Raw genomic sequence first — 19,763 nt, 5'->3', positions numbered from 1 at the left:
ATTATTTCGCTTTAGAATAAAAATTTCTGAAAATTTTCTTCAGTACGTTAGGGTGAGAGTTAGCTATTTCCCAAGCAAGAAATCATTCTTGAATTTTGTGTTCCCTTTGGCAGTTCTTGGGCTCAAAATTCAAGATTGGTTTCTTAAACTGGAATGTTTAAAAAAAATGAGTAGTTCTTATTTTAGTTAAAGAATACATACTTTGTCTCTTTAAGTAGCAGTGTGAGGTGAGATATAGTAGTCTACATATGTTATGTACGTGTGTATACATGTATTTTAAGTCTAAAAATTCAGTGCATTTCTTACCAAAGTTTCTTAAGGAATTATTTCCCTGACAAAGTCGTAAGAAAAAATGGGCTTTTTTTGAGAGGTGAAAGGTTTGAGATGTAAGTAGGGAGAACCAGGCATTATACAAAACTTTAAAAAATATGTTGTTATATTTATGGTTATCAGTTCATATTTAGTCTTCCGAAGTTATTTGTAATCAGACTAGGGTCCTCTGAAAATCTTAAACATCATTTAGCAAATCTGAATGCAAGCTGTCTTCAACTTAAAAAATAAGTTGTATTTCAAAACTTGATTCTGTAACTACTGTGAAACATTTCCTGAAAGATAGTTTCTTGACTAAATAATGTTATTCATAGCAGGGTTCCATCTCTGAATGCTAAGGGTCTGTTTTCCTTTCCTTTTAGAAAACACACTCTGGCTCCCAGGAAGGTAATTCATATGGAGACCAAAATTGTGGGCTTTCCTTTCATGAGGTCCCGTCGGTGTAGATCTATCTGTCTCCTGCCTTCCCAAGTCTTGGCCTTGGCAGTCGGGTGCCAATGACTGGTGTAGCTGCTGCCACAGAGCTAGCAGGATTTCTGGCATGCGTGCTGGGGTGGGGTAGAGGTAATGGGAGCAGCCTTCCGGAGGTGTGGATTATTTTAAATTCGGGCACCATTTGTAAAACTTTTATTTCCTGTTATTCACTTGAACTTCACAGCACAAATAAAAGAACACATATAATTTTGATTAGATTAATTTGTTAGAGATTTGGATACTGTATTATAATATTTAAAATCATGTACTTCATAATGCCTGTGAGGATGACCCACAGCCATGAGGATTCCAAGGCATATTATTTTCTATACAGTGATGATTCATATCGTTTTAATAGTTTTTAAGTGTCCTCTTTGAGGGTACTCATTATCTTGCTTAATATTACAAAGTAACAGACTTGAATTTTTTTTAGAGCTGAAATTTAAGCTTTTATTAGAATATCACATTTTGCAGATTTTATGCTAATATTTATTTTAAAAAAATTAGGTGATGCTGATCTTCAAGTAGCTACCATAGATTTGGTTCCCCTAAAAGGGTTGACTTTTAACATATATTACAGAAGACATCATCTATGATATTTTGATTCCTTTTGTAAACTGAAACTTTGCTTCTAAAGATAAACTGAGACAAATACTATTATATGGTATTATCAAGTCACTGAACACACAGTAGGTTGAGTCTCAACCACACTTGAAATAGTATGCAAACAAATGTAATTAATTATTTTAACTAGAGTAAAAGACAGCTGTCAGTACTCTGGAAACTACTTACATGAAAGAGAAATTTATCCCTAGATTATGGTATTAGTGTTATAAATTCAGTAGTGTAAAAGAAAAATAGTTAAAACAGTTGCCTTCCCTTATACCTCTGTGAAGTATTACCCCCAAGTTTCTCTTGAACAAACAGTAGGAAGTTGTGGTACACTTTTAAGAATGATTGAGATGTGTTTCTCAGGAGCAGCTGATTACTATCACTGATAGTGGGAAAGGGAGGGTGCCCATACTCATCTGTTCTCATCCACTTGATAAAGACACCTTAATGGCACTGTTGTTACTAGACTGTAGACCTTTATCTAGTTTTCGGTACAGCTTGCTGGGACTCTGCCTGTCATTAGGAAGAAGAAATCCCTGTCCCAATAATACTACCATTATTCCTTTAACTCTTACACAAGCTCTTTTAACTTTGTGCAACTGAGTCATAAGAGTAAACTCCTCTGTCTTTGGTCTTTCGTTACTATGTTCTGGGTCTACTTCAAGATCTCTAAAATGCACGCAAGACCCACTACCTCAGACTCGTATTTAAAAACACTCCAAAATCCACAGTTAAATATATCTAAATTAATCAGAACCTGTACTTACTAATTTGTATGCAGAATTCAGGTAGTTAATAGGGAATCGTCAGCATAAGAGCACCTCGCTCCTGTGGCACCCCTGCCCTGTGCATGCTCCCCCCACCTCCCATTCTAAGAAATATACTCAGCTCAAACATATGAAGGCTGCCTTAAAATGTTCACAGTGACATGAAAGAAGTTGCTGTGGCCGATGTCGATCATGGAACACTACATCAAAAACTAATGATGTACTATGTGGTGACTAACATAACGTAATGAAAAATTTAAAAAAAATGGTCACAGTGAGGATCCTAAGGCTCTGAGGTGAAAATTTTCCATTAGATTCACTATATCCTGTATATTTGAGAATGATTTTAATGCAAGTTTTAAGGGAAAAGGATTTATGAGTAATATTCAAGTAGTATCACAAAATATCATAGAACAAATTATCCCATTTTTATTACAATCACATTTTATATTAATCATAGTTTATATGCATATTTGAGTAAATCTATGTTGGAATATTTTTCCCTACTTCAGGAATTACAAATTGAATTAGAAATTTGTTCAGACTTGTTTGGTATCTGTTGACTCCTGGAAACTCCATATTTTCTTCCTATTGTGTGAACGACATATGGCAATATCAGTTATTTTCATTGTATCTCATATTTTTAAATGATTTATAGAAGATTAGCTTTATACTTTATTAAAAAGTAGAATTCCTCGTCAACTCTTTTATTTAAATTTTGAAAATAAAAGTAAACAAAACTTTCTAGCTTAATTTTAGAGCTCAGCAAATTATTTTCCAACCCTGCAAGGGTACAGTAGAAAATTCCTTCTCCTACCCTAACAAATCCTTCCCTTCCTTTAATTTCTCACACTTGTCTTTATCTAATGATCTTTCCAGTTAGCATGGCTGCAATTATTCGAACTAGTAAATAGTCTTCTCTGCTCAGAAGATAAACCATGAACTTAGATGCATACTTCAGAGTCATAGCCCCTCTGTTGCAAATTTATTTCTACCATTATTTTCCCGTTTCTTTCTTGGAAATGCCTGCCATTTTTAGGCAACTTTTCTGACTAAGCTTGTATATATCCACCTTTCTAGGACTCCGATAAATTGCCGTTTGTCTCCTTGAACACCATCTGTTCTCAACAGCAGTTCCCTTAAAACACTTACCATATTCGGAAAGTTTATGCTGCTTCCAGCTACCTAGTTTTTTTGAAAGGTTTATTTTTCTCCCTTTCCTTTCTCACCTGCATTAGCTTTACTTTTTTTTTTCCCATGAACTGGCTTTCTGTTATCTGTATTGAACATGCTGGCCGGTTTTTCTCTGCATGTTTTGGAGACTGGGCTGAACAACAACGAAAGCCTAGGGTAAAGGTTCATTGTCCCTAGACAAGCCAGGGGGACTCCCTGGGTGAGAAGAGCTTCCAGGTTTATCTGCCCCCAGCACTGTCATCTATGTCCATCCCTCAGTGACCCGGCCTAGGCCAGCTACCTGTCTCTTGCTCTGGAGCTCGACCCTGTGCCTCTGCCTAGATGGCCATGATTCTGTTACCTGGTTTCCAAGGGCCTCCCTGACCTGAAACCTTTCCTTTATAACTTTGGGCATCCCTGTGCTTCCTGGCCCCAGCTGGTTGCCCAGCGTTTTCCCAGTGTGCCTTCTCTGCCTCTCATTCTTCTCTTTTGGCTTCCTGACCACTCTCCTGTCTCAGCCTCTTCTCAGGTGTCCACGTTGGTTCTCACAAGTTGCCTCCTTTCCCTCTCGCTCAGTGTGTTGGGATCACAGCACCTCCAAGGCTGACTCCCTTTCTTTTCTGGGACTTCAAAAATTATCAGTTTGGATAAGTTTTACTAAATTAAGAGGTGAGGGGAAAGGCCAAGATGCCATCTGATTCCTGAACATTATTTTACTGTATTAAAAAAATTACACTGCTGACCATATTCTTTAAAGCATGGTGAAATTTGCCTAGACAGAAGTACATGTAGGTGCACACATTTGCCTTATGTTCCCTGTGTGTGGAAATATTTTATATTAATCTCTCTCTGCTGGAGAGTGCATATAGTATACGCACCCTCTCAAACACTAGAAAGAGAATATTGGTGTAGATTTCAAACTTATGTTGCAGGGGCACCTGGGTGGCTCAGTCGGTTAAGTGTCTGCCTTTGGCTCAGATCATGGCCCCTGGGGCCCTGGGATGATGGAGCCCTGCGTCAGGCTCCCTGCTTAGGGGGGAGTCTGCTTCTCCCTCTTCCTCTGCCCCTCCCCCGCCTTGTGCTCTCTTGCTCTCTCTCTCCCTCTCTCTCTCTCAAATAAATAAGATCTTTATAAAAATATTTATATTGCAAGCAAGTGTTGATCTTACAGATTTAATAGAGGATATATGCAGTGTCCTTGAAATCAAGTCAGGACATCTAGCAGTCCTACTTCTGAGACACTGAAATTAAACGTAGGAAATTTAGTACATTGTATTTTAGGTATTGCCATATAATGAAATAGAGAAAGGCCAGTCTCCCTCATATCTTTGGTGGTAGGCTATCAGGTTGGTGTCAGCTGACCTGTTTCTCATCTGGCAGCAGTATAAGGCAGGAAGACATTTTTGAAGGAAGGTGGATCTGAGTGACTTCTGTACCACTTCGTGCCTTGTCAGTTACAACTGAAGGAACGCCCTTCCTTCTTCACCTTCTTCACCATCTTTCATCGCTGTTTACAGGTACACTGAAGGCTTTTTTTCCCCACAAACTCCATTGGAACTACTTCTGACCACTAAACAATGTCCTGTTTGCTTTGATATCTATGCCATTTGCCTTGTTTTAAAAACCTTTTTCATCTCTTCTCAGATCTTTTCCAAAAGGAAAACCCTAACTTATAAAACTTTTAAGAAAAGCTTCTGTCTTTGCTTTTAAGAACATCAGGGAAATTTCGACGTTAACAATTGTCTTTAATAAGTACAGATCTTTGCACCCTTGGAAGATAAATAAATTGAGTATGAAAGCCAGTGGTAAATACGAGTACCTTTCCATTTGAAGGACTACCACATCTCCCTGAGAGCAAGGAAAGACTGGCGTGTTTACTTAAATAATGCCATGGGTATTTACACACACACACCCAGGACTTAGCAACAGAAGTATGTACCTGAATCCTGTTTAGGGTTCAGTACTCTTGGGAGTCTTTTTTTGAATCTCTGTGATTCCCATCTCATTTGTAAGAAATAGAAGTCACATGGAGTTGACGGAATCTAGAACTGTCATTTAGTTTTTCTTGCCTTGAGAAAGGGCTATTTTAAGCAGACTTGATATATTTTTTAAGGGAGGAAAATAATATGAAACTACTTCAGAAGTTAATATATAGATATTAATATCTCTTTATTTTCCAGTAGAGATTTGTCTGCACCACTGAGCCCTCCACCTCCATTCTGGCACTAGAATAGGACCTCCAAATATCAGAGATTTTAATGTATTTTGTTAGCTGATATGTGTCAAAGGCGGAACAGTACCTAGCATATGCTAGGTGCATAGTAGTGGAGTTGAATAGATGAAAAGAGGGTCAAACAGTTGGTCATAGCACACAACTATAGGCTTGGAGAGATACATGAAGGTAACTATCCCTATCCTTAGGACCAATAGCACCAGAGATAGGGTGAGGAAGGAGGTACAAGTGAGCCCAGCTAGAACCGTAGGCTCTAATTAGTTCTTCCTTTTCCCACTCCCATCTACTGGCCCTTTTAATTTAAATTAAATATTTAAATAATTTTAATGTCTGCTCAAATAAGGACCAAATATACCCATGTCTGTGATTTTAGTGGTAGCTTTTTTTCTCAAAGCCAAAATATGTATGAGAGTGGAGTTGGGGCAAGAGGAAGGGGGACAGAGATGGGAAGAGAAAGAGGTAGAAAAAAGGTGGAAGAGGCAGAGTTATTTGGGTTGGGTTTTTTTTTTTTTTCCTTGATTTTTCCTTAAATGTAGGGTAGGGTGCAAGATACCTGGGAAAAATGGTAGCGAATGAAATAAATGCAGCATTTTTATGTACCCTCGTGTTGGCTACATAGAATGGCAGTAATTCCACGGCTGTGTGTTAGCACGTATGCACGCAAACAATCTTAGCTAACCAAAGAACAGCCTTCCTGCAACCTTAGGCTTCAATTATTTTTAGAGGGAGGAAATCAAAGAAACAGCCCCAAACTTCAAACCCTAAGAAAAACAAAGACCCAAAGAAAGTACTCAGGATTCTGTCATTGTTCTGTTCGTGCCAAGTCAGGAAATGAGCATACAGTTTGGTTTATTAAAGTTATTTAAAAAAAAAACTAGCATTTTCACTTAGTAAAAGTAATAAAATTGATCAGAAAAAATGAAGAAAAGCATATAACAGCAGATTTTTAAATCTTAGCCAAAATTGGTGGAGTGAAGAACGTGGTAACGGAAGGGAACTTAGCAGTCTGGGGATAGGGATCACCAATATTCAACTTCACCCCAGTACTTCAGTGTGTTACCTAGAAGGCCTAGGGTCCCCATACTTTAAGTAGAGTGCTGTTACCCACGTAATAGTAAATGATCGTTTTATTGAGTTTGAACTGCTATCCTGTGGTTTTATCATTAAAGCCAGAGGCCAAAAACACATCCCATGGAACCATAAAATTCCTGATTATTTTAGGTCAAAAACAGTTGAAAAACAGCTATTTCTTATGGCTGAATCCTACAAATTGTGCTTGAGTGGGAGAATTTTTAAAAGGGAGGTAGTTCTCTGAGGAATATGGGCAACTGTTGGAGTAGAACAGCATTGATTCGTCAGTCCTGAAGGGCCCGGGGTGAGGTAGAAAAGGTGTCTCTGAATTTCTCTGCAGACTCAGTCAGCTAAACCTTCCCACCAGTGCCCTATGGCTGTTCCCACCTAAAGCCTCTGCTACTTTCCTTTTTTTTTTCGTTTAAAACTTTATTTATTTATTTGACGGAGAAAGAGCGAGAGTGAGAGAGACAGCACAAGCGGGGGGTGGGGTGCAGGGGAAGAGGGAGAAGCAGACTCCCCGCTGAGCAGGGAGCCCAGTGTGGGGCTCCATCCCAGGACCCCGGGATCACGATCTGAGCCGGAGGCAGCCGCTTAACCGACTGAGCCACCCAGGCGCCCCGTCTCTGCTATTTTCTTCCCAGAAAATCCTTAATGAAAAATACCTGAAGGGCAGCAAATGGTAACACTGCAGAAGATTTTTGCATGTGTGCATGTGCTCCCCTTTATTTTCAGAGCTTACTGGTGAGGCTGGCCTATCCTCTGAGTAGCCGTTTGCAGTGCTGACCAAATCATTCTTTTTGCTGCCTGTCAACAGGATCCAGGTGCAAGTGACACTGCATTTCAGCACAATAAGGGCAGGGTTGCTCTTTTTGTGTGTGTGATTATACTGTAGGCTTCCATAAAGAAAACCCCTGACGACTAGAAAAGTTCATTAGTGTTTTGGAAAGGTATATATATATATATATATATATATATATATTTTTTTTTTTTTTTTACATGTTATAAGCTAATGTGTAAATAAAAAACTTTTTTTCTTTTTTTTCCTCCCTCTGGTAGAGTCCTTATACCTTTACTGAAAGGTCATCTCAGAGTATTAAGCTGACCTGAAAGCAATAGTGTTATTTCAAAATTACAGAACGAACCCTAAGAAAGTATGTTTATTACTTGGGAACTTTTTTTGCAATTTTTTCTCTCTAGTGATTCCTCATTGATTATTAAAAAACTGAAATGTTAAAGAATGAATTTATTTAATTCCATTAATGATAACCATTCTTTCCGACTTTGATGTCATATTAAGGTGCTGATTTTAATATTTTCAGGGGTGCTAACCCTGCTCAAAGTCAGATATTGAGTAGATTGGAAGTAAATATGGTAGGATGTCATGTCAGCAAAAGTACTGTCACATGGTCATTAATTTGTAGATGTTTTGAGTGAGCTTCTGTAAACCTATCACATGTACATTCATGAAATAATGAAGGGTATCCCTTTCTCCTATGTGAAAAAACACAGTATAAGGCAGGTGAAATAGAAGATTGTGAGTTCATACAAAAGCCCCTCTAACCTCATGTTCGAGTCTTGCATAGCAGCAGTGAGAGTGGAATTGAGGTGGTGAATCAGAAGGTAATACCAGTGGCGAGGAAAATGATTATTTCTAGAATGTAAGAGAAACCACTCAGGGAAAAAGCAATTTGGAGCTTTGACTCATTAGTTAAATTTATAGAAAGAAGCTGTATTCTACTGCACAGAAAGGCCATGATCAAGCATGTTTTACATCAACTTTTTGAAAATGTGGTAAACAGAACACACTTTGATCAGTCATTTCTAAATAACTCGGGTTCAAGGTCCATAGCTAGGTTCTGCACCCATTAGTGCTCAGTGTCTCGTGCCATCTGTATCAGCATCTAAGTCTGCATGTTAACATAAGGATAGTTAACATTCAGGGGGAAAAGTTCAATCATGTGTACTATACATAGTACATTTCAAAAGCAAAGTTACTGTAATTAAAAACACTCAAGCAAGCATTTCGTAGTAATCTCCTTAAAACACGCTTTATCCACTCAAGCAAGCATTTAGAGGTAATCTCCTTAAAACATACTTTATAAAGTACTGACCCACAGATGATGTGATAAGTTTATTATTTCTTTCCAGAGGATTCTAGATATCTAACTTCCAATGCATATAAATACACTCACATATGCCAGTGATCACAGAGGCAAAATAAAATGTGGAGGCATCTTTTTTAGCACATGTATTTGGTCATTGTCTTAGCAACCAGTGATTGACATATACATGCTCAGTAAATGTTTCTGGAGATAATTTGATCTTAGGTCTTTTAGAGACTCTGCATACACTCAAGTGTATTATACTACCGGGTATAGTTTTATGACAAGGGTGATTTCCCTGAATTTGGAAACTCCTTAATAGAAAGATGTGGAATGCTTTTCACTTCAGTGTGGCTTATATATATGCATTCTATGAGTGCATAAAAATGACCATCACTAAGGTCAGTGGTGTCAACCATGACAGCATCCCAGTGGTCAACCTTAAGTCTTGTTCTCTTGGTGACATTTGACACTGTTGACCTTCCATTGAAGCACACTCCTCCATTCGAATCTAAGTCTGCGTTTTCTTGCCTTCCTGCCTCTTTGGGGGTTTTCTTCCCCCATCAGGTTTGTTTGTTGAGTTTGTCTTTTCCTGCCTAACCAGAAATGTTCATTTTCTATAGATTTCCATTTGTGACCTTTTCTCTCCTCATTTCATCTTCTCCCTGGGTGAATTCATTCATTGTTCTGTGAATAAAATCTAGAGTCCTTGCTCTCTAAGCATAACCTATCTTGGGAGGACCTGGTGGCAAAGTCAGTTAAGCACCTGCCTTCAGCTCAGGTCATGATCCACGCTTACTTTTGTTAAATGTGGTTTTTGTGCTTGTACTATCTAATGGTTCTTACTTTTCTTCCAGATCATCAGATCTTTTTGCTTTCATTGTATTGTACACATTAAAAATAAAGTCACTTTTATTATGACCTTTAATATGGTAGATTTTTGTACCCACCTCCATTTTCCATGCCACATTTTCGGTTGTCTACCAGATATTTCAACTCAATGTCCTATAATCATCTCTACTTTATCTAGTGTTAGAGACCCTCCATGATTTGGGCCATTTTTCATGCTTATCTCTAGAACGTGTTCCTTGAGTTTGGATCCCAGTGCATTTTGCCATTTCTGGACTTTTTTCTTGGTGCAGCTCATTTTTGAATTTGAATTTATTTTTAAGCCATAGATGACTCTTATCATGTAGCGACTTTAATATTTACCAATCTCCAGGTCTTATCTACTCTACTCGATTTTAAACTTACTGAGAGTAGAAGCCATTTGTTATCTTGGTATTCTCAGAAGGACTTTCACATAGCTTGTATTTAGTAAAACTCATATGATTAAAATGATTCATTAATAATACAGTGGCCTATAATTACATTTGACTGCTTTCTTTGTTTTGTTAGAAAGTACATTTTAATCTAGATTTAAATATTTTTGCCTATTTTCCAAAAATAGGTTTTGCAAATTTTGATCAAATGCTAATTTGTCTAGCCGTAGTTTAAGGAGAAAAAGTTACTCAAATGCCCTCTTAACATAGATCCTTATTTTTAAAATGAAATTCTACACATAGTAGTCTGGGCATCAGTTTGCTGTGATCCAAAATATTTCTACCTTTCTTTTCTTTTAGATCTATGTCAAGATATTTTTCTGGTATGTTGAAGCTGTGCTTTCTTGATTTTTATTTTAAGTCTTTTATGGGCAAATTTCCTTCATTCGAATGAACTTTAGAGTGTAGAAAATACATATCTCATTAAACAAAGCCACTCTAATATTATTAATGGTATAAACTATTATGAAAACAAACAAAAAAGTCAATTGGAAAAGACTGATCAGCCATAGCTGTGCTTTAAATTTTCATTTTCCAAGCTAATTATATCCTTGAATTTTCTGTGTTGGGTAACTTTATAACCTTCACACGAGATTATAAGATATGATACCAGTTTTTTTTAAATTCCTATCTGTGGCACATCATGAATTGTGACTTAGGAGGATGAACCCTATTTACCCCCCCAAAATTAATGATTCATTTATCATCAAAGATAACACCATAAAGAAAAATATACTGCAAGAATAACTCCCAAATATTCCTCCAGATAATGAAGAAAGTAGAATGAGATACCCCAGATTAAATAAGGTGATTCAAAATATATGTTTATCAAAGCAAGAAGAAATTGTTTGGGTTTTTTTTTTTTTTTTTGCATATTTTATGGGTAGGTGAAAATAGGATTTTAGTAAACCAGTTGTTAAAGGTTGATATATGCTCTTAAAAGGTTTTTTTTTTTTTTTGAGTGTTCTCTAGAAACTTACGTTTCTTAGATTCAGTGTTCTTTGCATAAAAATATATTTGAATCTCTGGTTGTTTATTCTAATGATCTAATGTGGCAGTTCCCAACTTGCACATCACAGACATGAGAGGAACTAGAATGCTTACAAGAAATACTTAAATTCATATGCACACAAAACGCTGTGTGCAGTAAATACACAATATGGCTATTGTAGTACCACTATTATATAGTATATTTTAAAAAACCTTTTCTTCTGCTGCTTACCAATGTTATACCTGCTTATATAAGTTAAAAGCAGTACAGAAAAATGTAATAGAGAAAAGCGGCATTATCTGTAGTTTGACTACTATGGCCATCACTGTTAAGGATAATGATCCTGCAGTAACACTGATTAATTATCACCAGAATTTAAATAACACTGAAGATGTGTCACTGTTCTTAGAGCTCCTACATATATGGAGTAATATAAGGTAGAAGCTTTGTTTTACTACTTTATGGCTGAGGAAACTGGCCCAGAAAGCTTAGGTAAACCTGATATAGAGCACCCCCATTTTTCCTATGAGTAAACTACCATTTAATTAATTGTTATTATATTATTTACAAAAAGAGAATATAACATACCAATACCTACCTCTGTGGGATCCAAAACAAACTCTCCCTACCCCGCCCACCCTGTCTTCATCCCTATCTTAAATATTAATAGCACTGCCATCCAATTATTCTCAAATCTGTCAGTGCTATCAACTTTAAAGAAAAAAAAAAAAAGAGTCCTCTCTTAGTGTCTTTACTGCTTTAAGCTTAATCTGTAGAAGCCATTATCCTGCCCTGACCGGGGCATTACTGGAGTCTCCTTTGCTGTCCTCCCTGATTCCAAAACCACCTACTCCTCCAGTCCGTTCTCCACGCAACAGTCATCAGGTCGTGTCAATCAGGTCGTGTTCCCCTCTTGCTCAAAACACGTCAATATTCGCATCACTCCTGATGGCATTCAGAATAGTGTTCTGACTCCTTACCATAGCCTTTGAGTCCTTCTCTGCCCTCTCTTTGGGCCTTACATCCCATATTCCATCTCCCCTTCCTCCTTGTTGCCTGCACTTTAGCCACAATGCCCTCCTTTCTGTCGCTGGAACATTTCACATTCATTCCTGTCTCAGGGACTTTGCACTTATTTCTCCCTTTATTTGGCAGCTTCCCGTAGCTGGCTACGTTGTCATTCCAATGTCCCCAAAGATAATCTTCTCAGGCTACCTTTCTAAAGAATCCTATGTGCCACCACCCCATCCAGTCTCAGTCTGTCATTTCTTAATAGCACTTATCCCTCTCTGCAGTTGTTCGCTTACTTCTGTATTGTCTCTCTTTTTGCAGTAGAAACTCCACAGCAACAGGAACCTTCTCTCTATTCATCACAGTGGTGCCTACAGTAGGCCTTCAGTGAATTGCTTAATTACTGAGTGATTTAAACACACCAGCATGTTCAGATACAAGGATGCTTATTGAAGTATTGTTTGTACATTCCTCAAATTCTCACCCTGCTCTGGATAGCTGACTGAATGCTAGAGTTAATTACACATGGAAAAGATCTTTTTAGCAGCTGGTGGTGACGGTGGAAACATATATCTGATTACGTGACAGTACAAAAGATAGGTTTCTTTAATTCATATTGAGTGAGTTTAAGAAACGAGACAGTATTTTCATATGAAGCAATTTCAGTTCACTGAACAGTGGATTAGCCATTACTGTGTTGTTCTGTAATTGTTATAAAGTTTCTGAGAGCTGGTACATTAGTTTCTCAGTGAGCTGCTTTCTCCAGTCATGTTTTTTTGTTTTGTTTTGTTCTGTTCTGTTCTGTTTTGCTTAGTTTTCCAGTCATGTTTTGATCACTAAAAATCATTTTTCTCACATAGCTTCTTACTGCTTCTTCCTAAACATCCCGCCATCTCAGGGAATGTTTTTGATGATTGGCTAGTGTATCCCCTTCCAAATGTCACCAAAACTAGCATGCATCTTGAACCTTTGATTAATGTCTTCAATCTCTTCACTGGGTCATGAGGATTATTATTTTTGGTACTAAAAATAGCTTCCTCTTGTATTTCCCTAAAAGAGACACTGTCTTTACAAACGGAAATATAATGTTCATAGATTTCTGCTTTATAATATTTTAACATTTGAATGAAATCCTATGAACTAACTCCCTTTGTTGCTTATAAACTTCTTTTTGTGGACAATGTTTCTTTGATTACTAAGACCAAAAATTATCAGTTTGGGTTGTTTTTTCCTAACTTGTCAATGCTAAAATTGTCTTTAGGGGGTAGCGTACCATTTTAATGCGTACATTTATAAAGGAATTTTAACCAAAATCAGCAGAGATGCAATCATGTAGATGTAAGAGAGTTTTAAGTGCCATGTGATTAGCTGTTCTAGAAAGAATACTTGTTCCATGGAGATGTTTTTATGCTTGATCTAGATCAAATGATGGTTATTTGTGGCGTATAATACATTGTCTTTAATTTGAGCTTGAAATTTGATTTGTATAAAACTTGATCAGGACAGGCTGTCCCATTTATCTTTTGTATCCACCTTTGTCTTAAAAGAATATCTTGAAAAGAATCTTAGAGATTTCCTATTTAGCCTTGTTATGATGAGAATTATGGTCCAAAGAAGAGAGGTGGTTTTACTAAGGTTTGGCCAGGAAATGGCTGAGCTGGAACTGGAGTCTGAGCCTCTGTTCCTGCCTTTGCCCCTGAATATCTGGCCCTACTGTCTGGACCTCGTATCCTATGCAGATGCCTAGTAAATAGACTATACTATAAAGTTGAATTCTAACATACAGAATCACTTAAGTAAGCTTTGTATTTTGATAACACTCGTGTCAAAGAAGTGAGTTCAAGGTCTGCCTCTCTGTCCTTCCCTTCCTGCTTTCTTTTTTCCCCTTTTCCTTCTCTACCCACCCCCTTCTAAAAGGTACTGATGTATTGCTTAAAACTACATATATAACTTCCCAACATGTGCCATATTTCAGGCTCAAAGATATCCGCATGATAAAGTGTCAGTGGAGACTGGCATTTTCCTGACCCATCCACTCTTTGCGGCCTGTCTTCTGTGTTAATAATCCATATGTTTGTGAGACAGCTGGCTGAGCTTTTGAGAGTAATCTGTGTCCCTGGATGTTTTCTCCCCTCTCTTTTTCTCTGTGCAAAGTTAAATGAACCGCATGGGAATTGAACCTGTAACCTTGGCCTCATTAATTTGCCTTCTGTATGATCGCGTTTTGGAAATTTATGTTCTACTGTAATGAGATTAGGAGTGCGATTTCATTCATTCAATAAATAGTAGCACCCCCGCACTAATGGCACCAGAGAGCACAGAGATGCACAGGACAAGGTTTTTGCCCTAAGGGATTAGGATAAGTGCACAAGTCACTAATGTAAGGCGGAATTGAGGACTGCTGAAAGGGGGGGTGGGGGCAGCCAAGTGCTGGAGTGACTCAGGAGGAGGGCGAGGGGTGCTTGCAGCTGGGAGAACACCGAAGCCCTGGAAGGATGGATGCATTGCCAAGAGTGGGAGCAGGGGAGAGGAAGCTGGGTTGTGCAGGTGGGCACACAGCAGTGGTGTCCTCATGTGGCTGGGATGTGGCTGGGCACATGAGCGGGCCTGCAGGGAAGGTTGGGAGGGGAAAGAAGACTTAGCTGTCCTACCGAGGTCATCATTCGTGGGCGGGGGGAAGCAATGGAAGTCATACAGTCAGAACTCTTAAACAGGAAAATGATTTCTCAGCTACTGGAGGAGGTGTTGGAGGGAGGAGAGGCTGGTGTCAGGGAGGAACCCTTCAAAAGTAAGTGACAGGGGCCTGGTACCATGTTCACCGCAGCCGGTGAGGCCGAAGAGCTGACCTGGTAACTGTTAGATTTGACAGTTAGGGAGGAGTCCAGGGTTTCACCCTGAGAGGTTCGCAGATGGCAGGACCCTTCCAGAAGCTCGTAGAATGCAGAGACAGAGCTGTTATGTAAAGGAAGTGAAAACAGGCAGTTGGACATGGGGGAGCGGTTGGAGCCAGATACGGAGATTTGGGAAATCAGTCACCAAGAGAGCTACTGGAGCTGGGAGAGTGATGAGATCATTAAGGGATAAAGTACAGAAATAAGGGGGGAAGAAAAAGGTGGCCAAGGGTCGAGGTCCAAAGAAAAGCTACATTGCTGATCTAGAAACTGAGGAGTCTGAAAAACAGAGGCGGCGTGTGAAGGAGAGCCGGCTCGGTGCAGTGCGGCAGAGACCCGGGAGGCAGAGGGCTGCGAGCGGCGTGCAGCGGCACATCGGCTCTGGTGTCGCTGAAACGTGGTAGTGAACAAGAGGGAAAAATCACTCAGGTTTGCTTTAATTTTATAATTAAAGAAAATTGTTTTAATTTGGATTCACAATGTGTTTTTTTAATGCTAGACTTTCTTTCAACTTCTCTTAATTTGGTTCCATGCAGGCTTTTCCCTCTCAAGACAGTTAAAAACAAATCTCATTCCTTTATATAAGGAATGTAGTAGGACTTCAGAATTGACGCTGTGGTGGGTTTTTTGATACCTGTCGTGGCGGTGCCAGTTATTCGAAATTACTCATTTATTCAAGTGCTGACTGGGGACCTGCTCTGCACTGGCTACTGTTATAGGCACTAGGGACACAATGGTAGATAGCAGAAGAAAATCCCGGCTCCTCTTGAGTTTACTTTCTTATGTGGATGTGGAAGACAATAAACAGTACAGAAGTAAAGTGGACAATGCATTAGACGGTGATATGGTCTAGGAAGAAAAGGAAAGCAGAAAGGGGCTAGAGGGTCCTGAAGAAGGGGATATTTTCATAGCATAGTCAGAGAAGGCCTGACTGAGAAGGTAACATTTGGATGAAGCCCTGAAGGAGGGGAAGGAGGGGACTCTGTAGATATGTAGGTGAAGAGGGGACAGCAAGCACAAAGGCCCTGAGGTGGGAGCACACATGGTGGGCTTGGGGGCTGGTGGGGAGACCAGTGTTGCTGAAGGTGTAGGCAAGCAAGGCAGGTTAGAGAAGTCTGGGAGGCCGGATTCTGGCCCTACGGTCACATGGGTAACTGTGACTTTTTCTTTGAGTGGGAGGGAAAGCCCCTGGATGGTTTTGAGCAAAGGAGTGAATAAGGATCATTGTGGATACAGGGGAAGGAAGGGGGCAAGGACGAACAGGAAGATCAGTTAGAAGGCTTTTGTAAATACCAGGGAAGAGGTGTTGATGGCTTGGGCTAGTTATTCCAGAGGAGGTGTGGGAAGTGAGCAGAATCTGGATGTATTCTGAAGGCAAAGTGAAGAGAATTTAACAGATTGGGGGAAAAGTAAACAGAGATGAGGCCAAGTTGCTGTATTCGTTTGCCAGGGCTGCAGCAACAAAGGACCACAAACCAGGTGACTTAAACAGCAGAAATGTATTGTCTCAGGGGTCTGAAGGCCCCAAGTCCGAGATTAACATATCAGCAGGGTTGCTCCGTTCTGAAGGCTTGAGCAAGAATCTGTTCCATATCAGTCTCCTAGCTTCTGGTGATTTTCTGGCAATCTTTGGTGTTATTTGGCTTGTAAAAGCATCACTGCCTTTATCTTCACATGGCATTCTCCTTGTGTGTGTGTGTGTCTGTGTCCTAATTTCCACTTTTTAGTAAGAACACCAGTCATATTGGAAAAGGGGCCCACCCTACTCCAGAATGCTCTCATCTTAACTAATTGTATCGGCTATGACCCTAGTCCCGAGAAAAGGTCACACTCTGAGGTCTTAGGGGATAGGACTTCAACACAGGAATTTTGGAAACGACAGAGTTCAGCCCAAACAGTTGCCATTAACTGAAATGACGCAGTCTGTCTGTAGGAGGAGCGGGGAAAAGATCAGCAACTCTATGGACGTGTTAAGTTTGAGGTGCACCTCAGACACTCAAATGGACACGTCAGGCAGTCGGATAAATGGGTCAGAAATTCCAGGAAGGTGTCTGGGCTGGAGAAAACATTTGGAAGTCCTGGACATAGAGATCACAGAGAAAGTGAATATGGATAGAAGAGAGTTACAAAGACTGAAGTCAAGAGATTATTAAATTTGAGGACCAAGATCAAGGCTCTCAAAACACATGAAATACAAGTCCCACAGATGCTAGTAGTTGTGAAAAAGCAGTTACGGGATGCCTGGGTGGCGCAGTCGTTGAGCGTCTGCCTTCGGCTCAGGGCGTGATCCCGGCGTTCTGGGATCGAGCCCCACGTCGGGCTTCTCCACTGGGAGCCTGCTTCTTCCTCTCCCACTCCCCATGCTTGTGTTCCCTCTCTCGCTGGCTGTCTCTCTCTGTCAAATAAATAAATAAAATCTTAAAAAAAAAAAAAAGAAAAAGCAGTTACATGTTAATGATGATTGTAAGTTACATTCTAATTGTTTAGGAAGTCAAGGTATTTCCCTGTAAAGTGTGAGAGAGTCAGACAGAGCATGGATTGAGTTTCACTGGCCAATATGCTCAAGAAGTTACTGGTGCTGAAATGGAATGTTTTGAAGGCCATAAAGAAGTCAAAGGACACTAATAAAAATAATAAAGAGCACTTCTCTCAGAAGGAGAAACAACTTTGGGGAACATTGTTTCAGTCCTTGATTTAAGAAGTCGTTTTCCTAGTCAGTCATGCTGCAGTGCTCCAGCAGCTGAATATTTTGTTCCTTCTCCTGCTTTTGGTGAGAGCATAGTTAATAGTTCAAACCTTTTTTTTTTTTAATTACCAGGTCAGAATTATTATTACATTTTAGCTAATTGGGAAAACAGAAGAAGCATCACTGTAATATAACCATTCTAGCCTTTTACTATGTTTTCTGTGAGTCTTTTCCACACATTCCTGCTGCTGCACATGGAGACATGTCGTGACAGCAAGGTGATGGTGGTGACATACAAGAAGTCTGCTCAGTTCTTTGAACATGTCCAGCTGGCATTTCTCCGAGTCATTGCACTTTCTGCTTCCCCTGCCCCTTTTCTTGGTCCGGCTCTCAACCAGTGGTGCTTCCACATTCAGTTTAATAGTCACCTTTCGGGAAGTGTTTCCTGACTGGCATTTGCCCCCAGCCTTCCCAGCCTGTGCCACCATACTACCTGGCACCATAGCGCTCACCATAATAGTTCATGTCCCCACTAACTGAAGGACAGAGACTGGGTTGGGGTATTTATTTCCTCAGTACCTTGCAAGGACCTGCAGGTAGGTATTCAATAAATGTATGAGGACTAGGAATAAGTAACATCGCCTTCTGCCTGCTCAGAACATGTCTGTTGCTGAACTGGGATTCCTTCAAACTGTTTCGTTTAAGCTGTGCCATTAACTAGCAGTGTAATTAATGTATATCACAATATATATAGAAGATCCCCTTTAAAAGCATTCATCTAGATTTTTGTTTAAAGGGTTAAATTTGTCCCTAAAAACTGATGCCCAGAACCCTTCAGTTTCTTACTAGAAAGATACATGAGATATTTACTATATATGGCTTTTTTTTTTTAAGTATTGAGTATGTCCCTTCAGATTAGTAAGCAAAATGTAGTGATTTAAACATACCTAAATAAGATGTAACATGAAAAAAATGCAGAAACTTGAAGGGATAAAATTGCTGGCAGTAGAGGCAAGAATTTTTAAATTTTAATTAGTGGATTGTTTTGGAAATGGGAGAGTTTTTTATCTGGCGTAACTGAGATACATAACCTGAGTCTGGGTGAAGAGAGTAAAGTATTGTAATAGTTCTGTGAAACCAAAAGTACTTCCCTGATGACTCAGCTCAAGATTCTTCTCTTCCCTGCCCACCTAGAATACAAATAATATTTTCTGGTCAACTTTCTCAAAAATAGGGGCCGGAGCCACCTGGGTGGCTCAGTCAGTTAGGTATCTGCCTTCGGTTCTGGTCATGATCCCAGGGTCCTGGGATTGAACCCCACATTGGGCTTTCTGCTCAGCGGGGAGCCTGCTTCTCCCTCTGCCCCTTCCCCTGCTTGTGCCCTCTCTCTCTCTCTGTCAAATAAATAAATAAAATCTTTTTAAAATTACAATAATAATTGTCAGTTCTCCCAAACCTTAAAAAAATGGGAAAAAAGAAGCATATACGTGATTATTATTTATTGGTACCAAGAAAAGGCTTCGCTTTGCTATACAGAATTCTGAATAGCATTCCTCCATTGATAGGGTTTTACCTTCATTTTCTAAGTCGCGTACGTGACCATTAAATACTGAATTCATTTATGAAACCATGAGTATTGATAAATTTTGAGCTAAGCTATACAGCATATCAAACCTGCTCCTACAGTGTATTTATTTAAATCTTGATTTCTCTCCTCAGCTCTACTTTACGAAGTGTTTCTACTGGATCTTCAAGACCTTCCAAAATATGTTTGGTGTGTGGGGATGAGGCTTCAGGATGTCATTATGGGGTAGTAACCTGTGGCAGCTGCAAAGTGTTCTTCAAAAGAGCAGTGGAAGGTAAATGTTCGTGTGCGTGTTTCTTTTCACAGTTCCTTTCCTAGGGTGTAGTTTACTTGCATAGTTAACGCTAAATCATTATTGGGAAATAATTCAAAAATGTCTTTGAGGCAGTCTGTCCGTGATAAATAGAAATAATGTCTTACCTAAAAACCACCTGAAGATTTTCCACTGAGCACTGTTTAATGGGCAAGATTTGACATGGGGAACTGCGATCAATCAAAAAGAAGTTTTCGTT

The 19,763-nt window shown here is 39.4% G+C and overlaps 1 protein-coding gene across 4 annotated transcripts in view; it reads left to right on the top strand.

The window, feature by feature from the left end:
- NR3C2 (nuclear receptor subfamily 3 group C member 2) overlaps nt 1–19,763 on the top strand; it is a 323,747-nt gene that overhangs the window by 139,979 nt on the left and 164,005 nt on the right. For all 4 annotated transcript variants that reach the window (XM_057310111.1, XM_044384353.3, XM_026499446.4 and 1 more), the window contains exon 3: nt 19,386–19,525. In XM_057310111.1, coding sequence (XP_057166094.1) covers nt 19,386–19,525 — 140 coding nt within the window. The remainder of the gene's footprint in view (nt 1–19,385; nt 19,526–19,763) is intronic.

This window comes from Ursus arctos, unplaced genomic scaffold (genome assembly GCF_023065955.2).
Source record: "Ursus arctos isolate Adak ecotype North America unplaced genomic scaffold, UrsArc2.0 scaffold_11, whole genome shotgun sequence".
NCBI lineage: Eukaryota > Metazoa > Chordata > Mammalia > Carnivora > Ursidae > Ursus > Ursus arctos.
This window is presented reverse-complemented; position numbering and strand designations above follow the sequence as displayed.